The sequence below is a fragment of the Heterodontus francisci genome, chromosome 41, assembly GCF_036365525.1.
Source record: "Heterodontus francisci isolate sHetFra1 chromosome 41, sHetFra1.hap1, whole genome shotgun sequence".
Taxonomy (NCBI): Eukaryota; Metazoa; Chordata; class Chondrichthyes; order Heterodontiformes; family Heterodontidae; genus Heterodontus; species Heterodontus francisci.
Window position 1 is genome coordinate 13,386,132 of NC_090411.1, and position 13,525 is coordinate 13,399,656.

The window sequence follows — 13,525 nt, forward strand, 5'->3', positions numbered from 1 at the left end:
CAAAAGGGAAAAGAAGCTGGAGGTTATCTTTGCATTCCAGGACTGTGAATAGTGAGCAGTTTTAGCAGACGAGAGCAGGACCCGCTAGTGCTTTATGTAGTCCAGCCAGATTTGGCGGTGAATGGCTTAAGCCAGTTGTCTGCCATTTCCATTCAAGTCTGCATGCCTTGTACTTAAGGGAGCTGAGATGAGGACCATGCCGGGGGAAGGGCCAGGGTGAAAGAGAGTAGTGGTTTTTAACAGGGACAAGGGCATTAAAGGTGGGAGTGCGGTTGAGCAGATTGGTAGCTGCAGAAATATTGTGGTGAATGGAGGATCAAAGGCTAGATGATTGGGAATTTGAGAGTGCAGTTCTCTGACTTGGGGGAGAGTTTTTATTTGGGCTGGATACAGAAGGAAGTAGGGTTTTGAGGGGGAAGCTGGATGTTGGTGGCTTTGCCCTCCCCAAATCTATACATACCAACCTGCATTACACAGTCGCAGGACAATATTTTGGATTCCCTCCTCCTCACCTTGCAGTATCACTCTTACTACCTCCAAAAACTTTCTGACTACGTCTCTGCGACACTTTGAGACTCCTCTAATCCACCCTGCCTCTCGACCACCCTCCAGGCTCCCCTTTCAACGCACCCCGCACCCCACCCCTGCTCCCCTCTCTCGACCGGCACCCCCCTGCCCCCCTCGAGGCTCCTCTCTCTCGACCGCCCCCCTGCTAGGTTCCTCCCTCAGTGGGGCAATTCCCCTAGGCTCCTCCGACGGCTGCCCCAACATTCCACGGCTCCTCCCTGGGCCTCCTGCACCCCCCCCCCCCCCCCCCCCAAAAAATCCCTCTGCACCCTCCTTGGCCTCCTGCACCCCCTAGCATCCTCCCTGGGGCCCCTCTCCCCAGCTTCCTCCCTGGGCCGCCCCCTCCCTCGGGCACTCAAGCTTCTCGTGCCGCCACTCCCCCCCCGCCACTGGAACCAGCTTCTTATGTACCTTTCTGTATTTAACTGGTGTGTTATGCTTGCTCCCACAGGGTGTTCCTCACTCGCAGCTTCCACAACAGTATCAGAAACTCCTGGAGAAACTGAATAAAGTTGAACAGGAGATAGCAGGAGGAACGACGGCCATCGTTGCACTCATTCTCAACAACAAACTCTACATCGCCAATATAGGTACAATACTATCCAGCTCTTGGCAGTGTTGTATTGCCCCAGCTCTTTAATTAACAATGTGCTGGGATTCCCAGCATTACTGGTCACTCCAGTTCCTCCTCCCCTGTGCATCCCCCGTCCCCCCCCACCCCCCAACTCACATTTCAACCTTGTGTTGCTCTGTAAGAAAAACAAGAAATGCTGGAATCACTCAGCAGGTCTGGCAGCATCTGTGGAAAGAGAAGCAGAGTTAACGTTTCGGGTCAGTGACCCTTCTTCGGAACCCTGCTCTGTTGCTCTGTAGCAGCCTCCTGTACGCAGCAACGTAACAGCACAAGGCTTCAAGAGTTCTGCCTATCAGGTTGGGTCCTTGAGGTTGCTGCTTCCTGTAGCCAGGAGGAGTGGGCTTTATCTGTCATGTCTATGATGGGATGGAGCATAGCTTGTTTGCCTCTGTAGAGATCCTGTGCCACATGTGCAGGTTTTCCTGGGGTCTAGTACAATGGGCACCTTGTTGAGGTGTGCAAGAGATGTGGGTTCAGATTGCAGTTCTACAAGGAACTGTGTGCCACATCATTCCTCCTACCCACCAGAATGGCAGCTATGCTCTGTGAACCCCCTAAAGGTGTGAGCTACCCTGCCCCCTCAGCTGGCAGAATGCCTTCTGTGCCCCTTGCTCCTCCCCACCGTGCCCTGTTGACTCAGATCCATTGTCACGTGTTGAGTTGTGATGTGAAGATTGTGACTGGTACTCTGTTGCCATTGGCAGGCACCAGCCGGGCGTTGCTGTGTAAATCCACTGCAGACGGACAACTCCAGGTGACTCAGGTCAGTGTCGATCACACAACGGACAACGAGGATGAGCTCTTCCGCCTATCTCAGCTTGGTGAGTGACCGTAGACCCAGGCTGGATCATAGCTCTGTCCAACAGGCTCTAAAGGGACTAGTGTCCCATTGACCTAACTCATCTGTAGGTGTCCTTCATACACCTGGCGCTTGGTATCTTCTACAATTTGAGGGGACGGGGATCATCTTTTTCTGATTCTCCTGTTGAATCTGTAGTGTCAGAGCACCCCTCATAACGTGAAGCGGCTTGGAGTGGATGCATAGTCTCTGCACTTTGCTAGTGTTCTTGTCTTGACTCCAGACCAGTAAATTAAACCAGCAGCAGGAATGGGAACATCAGCCCCTGGCTGATGGAGACTGCAGATATTCTAGATGCTGCTGAAAGCTTTCCACTTGAAGTTTCTATTCTTGAGTTTGACTGCTGTAGGCTGTGGGACTGAACATCTCTTGTGTCGAACCCCTACTGTGTAAGCATCAACCTCCACAGCAATATAGCAGCTGCGGCAAGGCAGGGGGACCTGATCACACCCTGTCAGGTTTAATATAGGCAGGGAAACTGATCACACCTGTCAGCTTTAACAAGTGAGGGTACTGTCGCCTGCCAAACATAATATGGGAGGGGAATAATCACACCTGTCAGTTGTAACATGGTTGGAGAGCTGATCGTACCTATGCAAGATAACATGGGCAGAGGAACTGATCACACCTGTTGGATGGAATATGGGAGGGGAACTGATCACAAGATCCAACACAAATATGGTTGCAACATAATCTCTTCATTGTGTTTGACCAAGTCTTTGACGTGCTATACTACTAAAAGTAGACATACAGAGAAATAAATTCAATTACCCTGTTTTTCCTCTTGGTATTTACCATTGTCAATCTTTTCGCATCTGAGTCTACCTACAAATTATTAGGGAAAGCTCAATTTTTGTAGATCTCTAGTTATGCGTACTGGCCTTGCTCATTCATTGTGATGTGACGAGTGTTATTGTGATTGAGACCCCCAGAAATGGGAGTTCTTTCAAACTTCCAGATGCCAACTTGTTTGCATCTAGGATGTAACTAATTATCCGGAGCTCATTGTCTTGTCTCCTTCTCTCAAGACTGTCTTCGCTATCACCTTTCACAATGTGGCGACAAATTAAAGTTAACAGGCACGACGTCAACAGCAGAGTTAAATTGTACCCTGAAACATTAAACCCTGGGAACTTCAACCATTTCATTATTTCTAGCTACAATACAAATCCACAAGTCATTTATAAGTAAAAGGGAGCTAGATTAACCCGGCATTTATGCTGCATTTGAGCCTCCTGCGATCTTCTGCATTTGACTTTCTCCTTTCTCCTTCATATGTTTATCTAACTTCCCTTTAAATTCATGTATTCTATTCACCTCAACTACATCCCGTAGCAGAAAGTTCCACATTCTCACCAGGATAAGGAAGTTTCTTCTGAATTCCCTATTTGATTTCTTGGTGACTATCTTATATTGATGGCCTCAAGTTTTGCCCTTCCACAAAAGGGAAAATACATTGTCTAGAACTACTCTATTAAAGCCTTTCATAATTGTAAAGACCTCTGTTGGGTCACACCTCAGCCTTCTCTTTTCAAAAGAAAAGAGACCCAGTCTATCGTTCACCTCCAAGCAGTCCTGGCATCATTATGTAAATTTTCTTTTCACACTCTCTCCAATGTCTCTGTCACCTTTTTATGGTGACCGGAACTGTACGCAGTACTCCAAGTGTGTTCTAATCAAGGTTTGATACAAGTTTAGTGTGACTTCTCTACTTTTCAATGTTATCCATCTAGAATAAACCCTTGGTTTGCTTTGCTTTTCTTTTGTTATGGTTTTATTGACCTGTGTCGCTACTTTTAGTCATTTGTATATTTGTACTCTCAGATCCCTTTGCTCCTCTACTCCATTTAGATTCTTAAATTCAAAGTAATATGTGACCTCCTATTTTTCTTACCAAAATAGAATTCCTCACACTTATCTATGTTGAAATTCATTTCGCAATTGTATGCGTATTCTACATATCGAACTTGGAGGTGCGGCAAACAGTGAGGATGATATGAACCACCTGCAACAGGATATAGGCTCGCAGAATCGGCAGGGAGGTGGCAGATGGAATCTAATACTGACAAGTGTGAGGTGATGCATTTTGGCAGAAGGCATAGGGAGAGGCAATATATTCTTAATGCCACAGTCCTAAAGAGTGTGTAGAGATAGAGGGACCTGGGGTGCATGTGCACTGATCTTTGAAAGTGGCAGGACATATTGAGACAGTAGTTAACAAAGCGTATGGGGTATTGGGCTTCATAAATAGAGGCATTGAGTACAAAAGCAGGGAGGTTGTGCTAAACCTTTATAAAGCTCTGGTTAGGTCCCAACTGGGGTATTGCATCCAGTTCTGGGCACCACACTTTCGGGTGCAGAGGAGATTTACCAGAATGGTTCTAGGAATGGGGGATTTTAGTTACAAGGTTAGGTTGGAAAAGCTGGGTTTGTTCTCAGAACAAAGGTGTTTGAGGGGAGATTTAATAGATGATTATGATAGGCTTAGATAAGTTAGACCAGGAAAAGCTGTTCCCATTAACAAATGGTACAAGGACCAGGGTACGAAGATTGAATGTTTTGGGCAAAAGATGCAGGGGGATATGAGGAAGTACTTTTTTACGCAGCGGGTGGTAATTTTTTTAATTCATTCATGGGATGTGGACGTCGCTAGCTAGGCCGGCATTTATTGCCCATCCCTAATTGCCCTTGAGAAGGTGGTGGTGAGCTGCTCTCATGAACCGCTGCAGTCCATGTGGGGTAGGGACACCCACAGTGCTGTTAGGAAGGGAGTTCCAGGATTTTGACCCAGTGACAGTGAAGAAACGGTGGGATAGTTCCAAGTCCGGATGGTATGTGGCTTGGAGGGGAACTTGCAGGTGGTTGTGTTCCCAACCATTTGCTGCCCTTTTCCTTCGAGGTGGTAGAGGTCGCGGGTTTGGAAGGTGCTGTCTCAGGAGCTTTGGTGTGTTTCTGCAGTGCATCTTGCAGATGGTACACACTGCTGCCACTGTGTGTCGGTGGTGGAGGGAATGAATGTTTGTAAATGGGGTGCCAACCAAGTGGGCTGCTTTGACCTGGATGGTGTCGAGCTTCTGAGTGTTGTTGGAGCTGCACCCATCCAGGCAAGTGGAGAGTATTCCTTCACACCCTTGACTTGTGCCTTGTAGGTGGTGGACAGGTTTGGGGGGAGTCAGGAGGTATGTTACTCGCCGCAGGATTCCTAGCCTCTGACCTGCTCTTGTAGCCACGGTATTTATATGGCTACTGCAGTTCAGTTTCTGGTCAATGGTAACTCCCAGGATGTTGATAGTGGGGGATTCAGGGATCATAATGCCATTGAATGTCATGGGGAAATGGCTAGGTTCTGTCTTGTTGGAGATGATCATTGCCTGGCACTTGTGTGGCGCGAATTTTACTTACCACTTATCAGCCCAAGCCTGAATGTTGTGCAGGTCTTGCTGCATTTCTACACGGACTGCTTCAGTATCTGAGGAGTCGCAAATGGTGCTGAACATTGTGCAATCATCAGCGAACATCCCCACTTCTGACCTTATAATTGAAGGAAGGTCATTGATGAAGCAGCTGAAGATGGTTGGGCCTAGGACACTACTCTGAGGAACTCCTGCAGTGATGTCCTGGAGCTCAGATGATTGACCTCCAACAACCACAACCATCTTCCTTTGCGCTAGATGTGACTCCAACCAGCGGAGAGTTTTCCCCCTGATTCCCATTGACTCCAGTTTTGTTAGGGCTCCTTGATGCCATACTCAGTCAAGTGGAGTCACTCACCTCACCTCTTGTTCAGCTGTTTAGTCCATGTTTGAACCAAGGCTTTATTAAGGTCAGGAGCTGATTGGCCCTGGCGGAGCCTAAACTGAGCAGATTATTTATTTTTTATTTTTATTTAGAGATACAGCACTGAAATAGGCCCTTCGGCCCACCGAGTCTGTGCCGACCAACAACCACCCATTTATACTTAACCCTACAGTAATCCCATATTCCCTATCACCTACCTACACTAGGGGCAATTTACAACGGCCAATTTACCTATCACCTGCAAGTCTTCTGGATGTGGGAGGAAACCGGAGCACCCGGAGGAAACCCACGCAGACACAGGGAGAACTTGCAAACTCCGCACAGGCAGTACCCAGAATCGAACCCGGGTCCCTGGAGCTGTGAGGCTGTGGTGCTAACCACTGTGCCACTGTGCCGCCCACTATTATTGCTGAGCAAGTGCTGCTCGACAAATCTGTCGACGACTCCTTCCATGACTTTACTGATTGAGAGTAGACTGATGGGGCAGTAATTGGCCGGGTTGGACTTGTCCTGCTTTTTCTGTACAGGACATACCTAGGCAATTGTCCACATTGCTGGGTAGATGCCAATGTTGTAGCTTTACTGAAACAGCTTGGCTAGGGACACGGCAAGTTTGGAGCACAGGTCTTCAGTGCTATTGCCGGAATATTGTCAGAGCCCATAGCCTTTGCAATATCCAGTGCCTTCAGTTGTTTCTTGATATCACGCGGAGTGAATTAAATTGGCTGAAGACTGGCATCTGTGATGCTGGGGACTTCAGGAGGAAGCCGAGATGGATCATCTTCTGGCTGAAGATTGTTGCAAATGCTTTGGTCTTATCTTGCGCACTGATGTGCTGGGCTCCCTGATCATTGAGGATGGGAATATTTGTAGAGCTCCCTCCTCCAGTTAGTTGTTTAATTGTCCACCATTCACGACTGGATGTGGCAGGACTGCAGAGCTTCGATCTGATCGGTTGGTTATGGGATCGCTTAGCTCTGTCTGTCGCATGCTGCTTACGCGAGTAGTCCTGGGTTGTAGCTTCACCAGATTGACCCCTCATTTTGAGGTATTCCTGGTGCTGCTCCTGACATGTCCTCCTACACTCCTCATTGAACCAGGGTTGGTCTCCTGGCTTGTTAATGATAGAGTGGGGGATATGCCGGGCAATGAGGTTACAGATTATGGTTGAGTACAATTCTGCTGTTGCTGATGGCCCACAGCGCCTCATGGATGCCCAGTTTTGTGTTGCTAGATCTGTTTGAAATCTATCCCATTTAGCACGGTGGTAGTCCCACAAAACATGATGGAGGGTATCCTCAGTGTGAAGGCGGGACTCTGTCTCCACAAGGACTGTGCAGTGGTCACTCCTACCAATACTGTCATGGACCGATGCATCTGCGGCAGGCAGATTGGTGAGGATGATGTCGAGTATGTTTTTCCCTTGTGTTGGTTCCCTCACCACCTGCCACAGACCCACTCTAGCAGCTATGTCCTTTAGGGCTTGGCCAGTTGTAATGACCTGGAACTCGCGGCCCACAAGGGCGGTAGAAGTAGAGACGGTCACTGACTTCTCAAGAGGAGATTGAATGGGCACCGGAGACATAGACTCGCAGGGCTATGGGGATTGAGCCAGGGAATGGGACTGGCTGCATAGCTCCACGGAGAGCTGGCTTGGACTTGATGGGCGGAATGGCCTCCTGTGCTGTAAATGACTGTGACTCTGACATCTAATCTTACAGTCCCCTCTTTGAGGGTGAGGAAATCCCTTTCTAATCCCTATTTATAATTCAACAACCCATCATTTTTAATTTTTCATACTAGAGTTTTAAGCTTCTCACTGACCACCTAGTCCACCTAACGCAAATCAAATATACTGCAATTGCTGCCATCTGGGTCATGAGCACATGAGACAGTGACCTTACCCAAGGTATTCCCCTGCATTATACACACTCTGCCACCTGGAATGTGCTCCTAACATTCACACCCCTCTTTATATCATTTGTATTGAATTTAATAGGTTTGAAGTAATCTGCTTTCTATTTACTTTTTGTATAATCCATTTAAGTACACAGCCTGCTTTTACGACCAAAATTTACAAGCACCCGTAAGACTTTTGTCTCGGGTTGAATTTCTGTAACACCGCTGCCCTAATAGGCACCAATAATTTATCCCCAAATGTAGTCGATTTTGTTTATTCTTGTTGATGTAAAATGTTAACCACAAGACCATGCAAATTGTGTCTTATTACCTTCCTCCCTCCAAACATTACTTCCCTTTAAGTTCCTTCAATCAACCTGTATAGTGCAGTAAAGGAATTCTTCATCCAGGGTGAAACCACACACTGAAACCACATCATAGGCAGGTATCGCATTTCCTGAAACTGCATGAATTATCTGGTGCAACCCAGAAACCTTTTTTCCCCCTCACTAATATCTTCAGCTAGATGACATTTCTTATGTGTATCATCCTGCAACAAGTGTTTATTCCACTTTAAGTACTCCATTATTTATTATCAACAGGTAGCAATAATATTGCCGCTGTGACGGGAACGATCACAAAACAGTCTCACTTTGCTTGCAAGGCTTCCTAGGATAACACACCAGTCTAAATCATCTCGCCTTACACTAAAGCATATTCCCATCTAATTTGCATTTTAGTCATTTAAATTCAATGTAATCCAATAGTTTATAATACCATTTAAGCCCCTTTTCAATCCAATCTGAGTAGGAAAAAACCTCCATCCATACTATTTTTGAGGTCAGTTCTTAATAGTGTTATTCTGATATAACATCTTTCATCTTCCTATTTATTCCTTTCAACAATTCCTGTAATTGTGCCCACATTCTTTTATTCACCTGATTTTCTGCCCAAATTGTTTAGTAAAATTATGCACCATTTCTCTGCCGTGCACCATTAAATTTTTATGTAAATACAGTTACAGAAATCAGAAGACAAAGATACAAAAAGAGAACATTTAACAAAGTATGAAAATGCCCAAATGCCAAATTGCTGTTAGTCCATCATTTAATCCTTGTTTCAGACATCTCGATTCATCCTGGTCCAGTTTTGTTTTGTTATCTGTGGAGTCTTGCCTTGGTCCTTCAGCATGAGTCTGCAGCTCAAATAATTACCACATTTGGTTCTGAAGAAGAGTTCTATCCAACTCAAAGCGTTAACTCGGCTTCTCTCTCCACAGATGCTGCCAGACCTGCTGAGTATCTCGGTCCCACTGAGATTCACTGACTACTTTCTTCAACATAGTTTTAACCATTCTGCTTGTTCTTGGTGCACATTTCTTTCAGGAACTCATCCACAAATCATGCTTTATCATGAGGCGATGGTGTAGTGGTAATGTCACTGGACTAGTAATTCAGAGCCCAGGCTAAAGCTCTGGGGACATGGGTTTGAATCCCACCGTGGCAGATGGTGAAATTTGAATTCAACTAATAAATCGGGAATTAAACACGAGTCTGATGGTGACGATGAAACCATTGTCACTTGTTCTAAAAACCTATCTGGTTCACTAATGTCCTTTTAAGGAAGGAAATCTGCCATCCTTACCTGGTCTGGCCTACATGCAACTCCAGACCCACAGCAATGTGGTTGAATCTTAAAATGCCCTCTGAAATGGCCTAGCAAGTCACTTATTTCAAGGGCAATTAAGGATCGGCAATAAATGCCAACCTTGCCAGCAATGCCCACGTCCCACAAAGGAATAAAAAAAATTAAGTTTCCCCATCTTGAAGGAACTTGTTCCACTAGTGCCTTTGCAGTAGTAAACATGCTGCTATCACTTTAAGCTGATACTTCACAAAAAATCCTAATGCAACACAGCATGTCTTTGCATTCAGCAATGCAATTGGCAGTAAGGGTAATTACTCCTTCACTGAGGGAAACAAGCATTGGAGTCAGCAACAAAAACAAAGTGCTGGAAATACTCAGCAGGTCTGGCAGCATCTGTGGAGAGAGAAGCAGAGTTAACGTTTCAGGTCAGTAACGCTTCATCAGAACTGGCCTGTTATGCCTGTCTTTTTGTGGGGTATGTCGTACATTCCTTGTTCTGGTCCTACTCGGGCCCCCTCCCCCAACTCTGTTTCCGGTACATTAATGACTGTATCGGTGCCGTTTCCTGCTCCCGCCGCGAACTGGAAAACTTTATCAACTTTGCTTCCAATTTCCACCCAAAGGCCAGTTCTGATGAAATGCCACCAACCTCAAACGTTAACTCTGCTTCTCTCCCCACAGATGCAGCCTGACCTGCTGAGCATTTCCAGCATCCACAGCCTTTTGCTTTTATATTGGGGTCGGCAGGCAGTTAGCCAGCACAATAGTTTCAGCTGTGCTGCTAAGTCAACAAAACATTGAAAATGTTCAAACTGGAACTTTTTTAATTCTCCAAAGCTGTTTTTACCTTTTTCAGAAAAATAAATCTGTTTATTTTAGCAGTAGTTTCATGTAGACCACCTACGGCAAAAGTGCGAAGAGAAATGCAGACTGGTTTCAATCTCATAATGAAGAGCTGGAACCTGTCATAGCCGCTAAGCGCATTGCACTTTTGAACTACAAGAAAGCCCCCAGCGATTTAACATCCGCAGCACTGAAAGCAGCCAGAAGTACTGCACAAAGAACAGCTAGGCGTTGCGCAAACGACTACTGGCAACACCTATGCAGTCATATTCAGCTGGCCTCAGACACCGGAAACATCAGAGGAATGTATGATGGCATGAAGAGAGCTCTTGGGCCAACCATCAAGAAGATCACCCCCCTCAAATCTAAATCGGGGGACATAATCACTGACCAACGCAAACAGATGGACCGCTGGGTTGAGCACTACCTAGAACTGTACTCCAGGGAGAATGCTGTCACTGAGACTGCCCTCAATGCAGCCCAGCCTCTACCAGTCATGGATGAGCTGGACATACAGCCAACCAAATCGGAACTCAGTGATGCCATTGATTCCCTAGCCAGCGGAAAAGCCCCTGGGAAGGACAGCATTACCCCTGAAATAATCAAGAGTGCCAAGCCTGCTATACTCTCAGCACTACATGAACTGCTATGCCTGTGCTGGGACGAGGGAGCAGTACCCCAGGACATGCGCGATGCCAACATCATCACCCTCTATAAAAACAAAGGTGACCGCGGTGACTGCAACAACTACCGTGGAATCTCCCTGCTCAGCATAGTGGGGAAAGTCTTTGCTCGAGTCGCTCTGAACAGGCTCCAGAAGCTGGCCGAGCGCGTCTACCCTGAGGCACAGTGTGGCTTTCGTGCAGAGAGATCGACTATTGACATGCTGTTCTCCCTTCGTCAGATACAGGAGAAATGCCGTGAACAACAGATGCCCCTCTACATTGCTTTCATTGATCTCACCAAAGCCTTTGACCTCGTCAGCAGACGTGGTCTCTTCAGACTACTAGAAAAGATCGGATGTCCACCAAAGCTACTAAGTATCATCACCTCATTCCATGACAATATGAAAGGCACAATTCAACATGGTGGCTCCTCATCAGAGCCCTTTCCTATCCTGAGTGGTGTGAAACAGGGCTGTGTTCTCGCACCCACACTTTTTGGGATTTTCTTCTCCCTGCTGCTTTCACATGCGTTCAAATCCTCTGAAGAAGGAATTTTCCTCCACACAAGATCAGGGGGCAGGTTGTTCAACCTTGCCCGTCTAAGAGCGAAGTCCAAAGTACGGAAAGTCCTCATCAGAGAACTCCTCTTTGCTGACGATGTTGCTTTAACATCTCACACTGAAGAATGCCTGCAGAGTCTCATCGACAGGTTTGCGTCTGCCTGCAATGAATTTGGCCTAACCATCAGCCTCAAGAAAACGAACATCATGGGGCAGGATGTCAGAAATGCTCCATCCATCAATATTGGCGACCACGCTCTGGAAGTGGTTCAAGAGTTCACCTACCTAGGCTCAACTATCACCAGTAACCTGTCTCTAGATGCAGAAATCAACAAGCGCATGGGTAAGGCTTCCACTGCTATGTTCAGACTGGCCAAGAGAGTGTGGGAAAATGGCGCACTGACACGGAACACAAAAGTCCGAGTGTATCAGGCCTGTGTCCTCAGTACCTTGCTCTACGGCAGCGAGGCCTGGACAACGTATGCCAGCCAAGAGCGACGTCTCAATTCATTCCATCTTCGCTGCCTTCGGAGAATACTTGGCATCAGGTGGCAGGACTATATCTCCAACACAGAAGTCCTTGAAGCGGCCAACATCCCCAGCTTATACACACTACTGAGTCAGCGGCGCTTGAGATGGCTTGGCCATGTGAGCCGCATGGAAGATGGCAGGATCCCCAAAGACACATTGTACAGCGAGCTCGCCACTGGTATCAGACCCACCGGCCGTCCATGTCTCCGTTATAAAGACGTCTGCAAACGCGACATGAAATAGTGTGACATTGATCACAAGTCGTGGGAGTCAGTTGCCAGCATTCGCCAGAGCTGGCGGGCAGCCATAAAGACAGGGCTAAATTGTGGCGAGTCGAAGAGACTTAGTAGTTGGCAGGAAAAAAGACAGAGGCGCAAGGGGAGAGCCAACTGTGCAACAGCCCCAACAAACAAATTTCTCTGCAGCACCTGTGGAAGAGCCTGTCACTCCAGAATTGGCCTTTATAGCCACTCCAGGCGCTGCTTCACAAACCACTGACCACCTCCAGGCGCGTATCCATTGTCTCTCGAGATAAGGAGGCCCAAAAGAAGTTTCATGTAGATTACAATCAAAATAAATCCATACTACGCACCTTTATCCCAAAAAAATGCAACCAAACACTTTTTATCAAAGCACAAAGACTTCCTTAAATCTCCCATTTCTTTGGGGGCACCATCTTAAATTAAAATGAAGATACAGAATGTTTAACAATTGTATTCACGCTCTCAAAACAGCTTCAAATAACTTAGTCACACTCAAACCTTACGGCCTTACTTGGTGTCGTCCACCATAAATTATTAATTCCTTCTTATGAATTGATACATAAAATCTGGCTTTTGAGTTTAACAATCCCAAGTCATATGCACAAGGAATAGCAGCATAGTTTAAGTAACTAGCTGTCTGCAGTGACCATCCACAGAAAACCAGAATTCAGAACTTGATCAGACAATCGGTCAATTAATTTCAGCTTCCTAATTCAAAACCAAAAGAGTTCAAAAAAACAATGTATTTGTATAATTATAGAGAAACAATTAAATGTAAGTCAGCATATACTGAGAGAAAAGACACTGATCAAAATGTTAACATTATGATTAATAGTACAAAGTCTTAAACTGCTTTTAGTTCTGTAAAACATGGCAACATTTAACAGAAGTCAAACCACATTTAAAGAGACAGTACAATTGTAACACATGCAACACAAAGGATAGTCTGTTACTTTAATCCTCTTTTCTCACAACAGTTTCAATCTCTCATATTTGCTTTGGGCTTTCAAATTCTTTCTCTTCCTAAGTCAGTTCTTACTCTTCTCACATCTAACAAAGAAATTTCTGCTGAACTGCTTTACAGCCTTTACAGTTCTCCACTGAGTATTTTCCCACATGTAACCATACCTTGGCCACAGAAGTGAGCAGAATGGCCCATTCTCTACAAAGAACTCTTTATTCTCTCCTGGACTTCCATCAGTCTCCCACAATTTTAATCAGCTCCTATCTCTCCATCAGGAACAAGAGCTCCTCAATTC

General features: G+C 46.1%; 1 protein-coding gene across 1 annotated transcript in view; it reads left to right on the top strand.

Moving 5' to 3' along the window:
• tab1 (TGF-beta activated kinase 1/MAP3K7 binding protein 1) overlaps positions 1-13,525 on the top strand; it is a 44,451-nt gene that overhangs the window by 10,645 nt on the left and 20,281 nt on the right. Inside the window, exons 3-4 of the mRNA XM_068019904.1 lie at positions 1,019-1,157; positions 1,906-2,022. Coding sequence (XP_067876005.1) covers positions 1,019-1,157; positions 1,906-2,022 — 256 coding nt within the window. The remainder of the gene's footprint in view (positions 1-1,018; positions 1,158-1,905; positions 2,023-13,525) is intronic.